This window comes from Merops nubicus, unplaced genomic scaffold (assembly GCF_000691845.1).
Source record: "Merops nubicus isolate BGI_N331 unplaced genomic scaffold, ASM69184v1 scaffold25353, whole genome shotgun sequence".
Classification (NCBI taxonomy): Eukaryota; Metazoa; Chordata; class Aves; order Coraciiformes; family Meropidae; genus Merops; species Merops nubicus.
In genome coordinates, this window is record NW_008601327.1 from 1 (window position 1) to 4,603 (window position 4,603).

Consider the following 4,603-nt stretch of genomic DNA (forward strand, 5'->3'; position numbering starts at 1 on the left):
GTGGGCGGCGGCAGAGGCGCGCCCGGGCAGAAACCGCTGCTGGGGGGGTGCGTGACCTGGGCGGCTCGGGGTGGTGTGCGGGCTCGGGTGGGACAAGGAGCTGGCTTTGTTTATTTTCCCATCGAGCATTTCATAGACGAGCCAAAATCTGTCACTTGGGATCGGGGGTTGTAAATATCCCTGGCTAGGAAACCTTTCCACTCTGCTAGGAAACCTTTCCACTCTGCTCCTGCCCCTGCCCCACGTAGATGGGAACGATGTCGCATATTCCTTTGAAACTGTATGGAGAACCATAACCTGGAGAGAAAGGCTAAAAATAAAAAGGTGCTCATTACAGGAGGGGGTTTGATCCTAGAGCTGTAATGAAGGAACAGCCCAGCCCCTTCACATTACCAATTCCTCGATCACCCTTATCTCAGAGACCGGTATTAAAACAGCCTCTCGATGATAAACTATCAACCCTTTTGCCATGTGGTGCCCTACCCTGTTTCTTAAGAAGAAAGAAAAAAACCTAGAAAGCCCTTATCCCGATGCAGCAAAGCACATATTTGTAGCTGCCAGAAAATCCAGGCAGCTTTTATATCGAAATGCTCTGTGCCTGAGGCCAAGTCATGCTGCTAAATATTGCTGACCACTTTTTCTTTTATGGCTTTCATGTCACTTAGCTATTGAAAGTAAGATGGATTTGTACCATTTCTTCACCCTGCTCTGCTCTCCCCACACCCCAGGTCTGCCCGGAGAGGCCATTGGAGGAAGAGTGCCACGTGACAGAGGGGTGCCAATGTTATTCTCCAAGGGTGTCAAGACCCTGTCAGTTTGCGAAATAAATATTGGGAAACAACGAAATGCAAAAAGCGACCTACTACGACAGCTCTGCAATCTATGGTGCCTACCCTTACCAAGGAGCAAATGGTTTCACTTATAATGCGAGTCAGCAGCAATATCCTCCATCTTCATCACTTGTGGAAACTGAGTACCACCGCCCCGCGTGCTCCCTCCAGTCCCCTGGCAGCTCTGTGTCCCACCACAAGGCCAATGACATCAGTGAGAGTTGCATGAGGACCCTCCCCAGCCAGCCTCTCCAGCCCCCCAGCCTTGCTGACCCACAGGCCCCACCGCAGCCGCCTCCAGCCCAGCAGGCACAACCTCCACCTCCGTCCTCCACATCGCCATCTCAAAATGCCAGCAGCAACCCTGCCCCGGCCAACCCCACCAAAAGCCCAGCTCTTAACTCGCCCACGATGTCCAAACAGATATTCCCGTGGATGAAAGAGTCTCGGCAAAACACAAAGCAGAAAAACAGCAGTTCCAGTTCAGGTATGAAACACACTCCCCCCTCTCCCTTGGGTATCCTTGGGCTGGCCATGCATTGGGTGAGGAGGAGGGCAAACCTGACTACCTTCACTTTGGAGAGGGAGGGGGCTTTTTTCCTCTCCAAGTTGAGCCCCTCAAGGGGTTGCCACCACACACAAGGAGAGCTCAGTGAGCAAACCACTCCCTGTGAAACTTTCCTGATCTTGCAGGATGAGTCCAAAGTGATTTTGTTTCCTAGTGGCTAAAACGCTCATGCCCTCCTCCATCTATCACATTTCCTAGGTAATCCTCCCTCCGGTAAATCGTGTCAGTGTGGAGCAGCCCAGGCCTTAAGCCAGAGGCCTGTCCCGAGTACTTTGTTGGCACAGTGCTGTTAGATTAATAAGACAGTGACCTATCTCTGCTGAAGTGTAACAGGAATAAAATAGCTCATAATCACGTGCAGGCAGGATCAATGCCCTGCAGGCAGTCAGAACCTCTTCCTATTTTAACAAGCTGATTGGCAAAGTTACAAGCCTGGTAAACAAAAAAATATTTCTGGGGTGCCATAAACTTTGGCCTGTAAAATATTATTTGAGGGATGAAAGTGTATATCAGTGCTTTCATTAAGCGAGGAAACCCAAACTGATAAAATTGGTGGTAGTTCCAATGCCCGGCAGTTGGGTTTATATTAACCTCTTCCTCTTTTTCTTTGCAAAATATGCCTTGAAAACTTTAGCAAATGTCTTTGCCAGTCTGCTTTTTAAAGCCCTGGTAAGACTGCTGTTTACAGCCTTCCATATCATGTATTTATTTTATTAAAAAGCAGTAACATTTAAATATATCTGTGTGCTTATATGAAAGCTTAGCCTCTGTTTGTTCCCCTTACGTCTGTGATGCTTCCCAATCACTACCATATGTTTATGCTATATGCTAGATGTGATAGAAACACTGTTCTGTCAATTCTATGCTCATATGTTATAATGCTATATTGTAGATACCTAACTTTTAGACACCTCTAGCTGATGAGTGTATATCAACAGTTATCAGAAAAAAGAGGGCTGCAGGTCTTCACAGCAATGGAGAACAGCTAGTTCTAGACCCTGATGCCACTGTATTAGCAGACCCCTAGGTACACCTTCAGAGTTTTTAACCCCCACTGTTTCCCTGAAGCTTTCTTACTCCTTTAAGCAAATCTCAAGATACCTTGTATACTGTAATTTTTAAAGGAAGCAAATATAGTCATACTGCGACACTAATGAGGGGAAAGAAGTCTGTTGAGGCTTGTAGCTTGGTACAACTGAGCTCAGACCATGGGGGAGAACTCATTGCTCACATGAGTGTCTTGTGTCTGAGAGCTGGACTCTCCAGGTCTTGGTGTTGTTGGCCATCATCTCTAGTTGCTGTGTTGGGGTTCGCTGTGCTGATTGTGTTCTTTGTGTGATTTGCATAGGTGAGAGCTGTGCTGGTGACAAAAGCCCTCCAGGGCAAGCCTCCTCTAAGAGAGCCCGTACAGCTTACACAAGTGCCCAGCTGGTAGAACTGGAAAAGGAGTTCCACTTCAATAGGTACCTTTGCAGGCCACGAAGGGTAGAGATGGCTAATTTGCTCAATCTCACAGAAAGACAGATCAAAATCTGGTTTCAGAACCGTAGAATGAAATACAAAAAGGATCAAAAGGGCAAGGGCATGATGACCTCTTCAGGAGGACAGTCCCCAAGCAGAAGCCCTGTCCCTCCAGCTGCTGGGGGATATCTAAACTCTATGCATTCTTTAGTAAACAGTGTCCCCTACGAGCCCCAGTCGCCTCCGCCATTTAACAAGCCTCATCAAAACACCTATGGCATCCCTGCATCGTATACTGCTCCTCTTAATAATTGCCCACCTCCTCAAAAGAGATACACGGGGACTGCAGCTGTGACACCTGAATATGATACTCATCCTCTTCAAGGCAACGGTTATGGGAATCCACACATACAGGGAAGCCCCGTCTACGTAGGGGGCAACTACGTGGAGACCATGACCAATTCTGGGCCTTCCATCTTTGGTCTAACTCATCTCCCTCATCCTCCCTCTGCCAACATGGACTACAGCGGGGCTGGGCCAATGGCCAACAATCACCACCATGGACCTTGCGATCCACACCCAACATACACAGACCTTACTGCTCACCATCCTTCTCAGGGAAGAATTCAGGAAGCGCCCAAACTCACCCATCTGTAAGAGACAGGAGTCACTAAGTGGAACACCAAGCCCCAGCTTTTGGAAAGTACTATTCCTCCCCCCCACCATGTGCCCTCCCTTTCCCTTCTTGTTTCTTTTGTTCGGTTTGTTTTGTTTTGTTTCCTTTGGTAAAAGCGATTTCTAGTTTATGTGACGTAGCAATATATGTTGCTTGAATTGCTCTATAGTTTCACTAGTGGATATTTATAGCCTTGTGTCTCACTTTGGGAGTATGCAGAGGCTTTATACTTTACCTTCTACACTTTTATCAAAACAGGGTATATGAACAAATTTTCTATAAAAGGAATTCTTAAATGTGAATTTGTTCGTACATGATTGATCCCACGGGGAAGCAATTTTTTTTTATTGCACTTCTTTTAAAATAGCGAGAAAGACATCAAAAGCGCTTGGACAGGGACTCCCTGGACACTTATTAATACGTGTAAGTCTTTCAATGTGTGTATGCTGGTGAACATTCAGATTTATTTATTTTTTTTTTTTTGCAAACATTGAATAATCTAAGTGTTTAAAATTTTATTTATCCCCATTTGTTCATATTTATATATATATAAAAAAACCTGTACCCTGAATATTCAGGAGGCATTTACCTGGCCATATGTTACATGGCATATCGGCACGCGTAGGAAATATCATTTGAAAGGAAACTATAACTCCTTTTATTAATAACGATGATAACGATGATGATGACGATGCAATAAAATCTGGGAAAAAAGATCACGGTTTGGATACTTCATGCTTGTATGCTCCAGCTAGGTGGAAAGCGTGTGAGGCTGGAAAGGATAGATTTGTTTTGAAAATTATACATTCCTTGCTGCTCACGTTCTGAAAAAAAAAAAAAAATAAAAAATAAAGTTTTTATTCTGAATAATAAAGAGTTAAGAACATGTTCTTCGCAGCGCAAGGGAAGGGAGAGCCCTTCATGACGTGGGGAGCTGGGAAACTCGTCTGTAAACTCACACGAGGATCCACTCGCCCACCCGAGGGCCCCGCGACGCCTTTTCAGCATTTCGTAGGCAGGGAGAGGGATTTTTTATTATTATTTCCTCCCCCCCAGCAGGGTTTCCCG

General features: G+C 45.8%; 1 protein-coding gene across 1 annotated transcript; it reads left to right on the plus strand.

Annotated features, from left to right (window-relative positions):
• Positions 1-726: 726 nt before the first annotated feature.
• On the plus strand, positions 727-4,397 carry HOXA3 (homeobox A3). Its single transcript, XM_008937972.1, has 2 exons — positions 727-1,317; positions 2,747-4,397. The coding sequence occupies exons 1-2, from the start codon at positions 846-848 to the stop codon at positions 3,514-3,516; spliced, it is 1,242 nt and encodes a 413-aa protein (XP_008936220.1). The 5' UTR covers positions 727-845; the 3' UTR covers positions 3,517-4,397.
• The last annotated feature ends 206 nt before the right edge of the window (positions 4,398-4,603 follow it).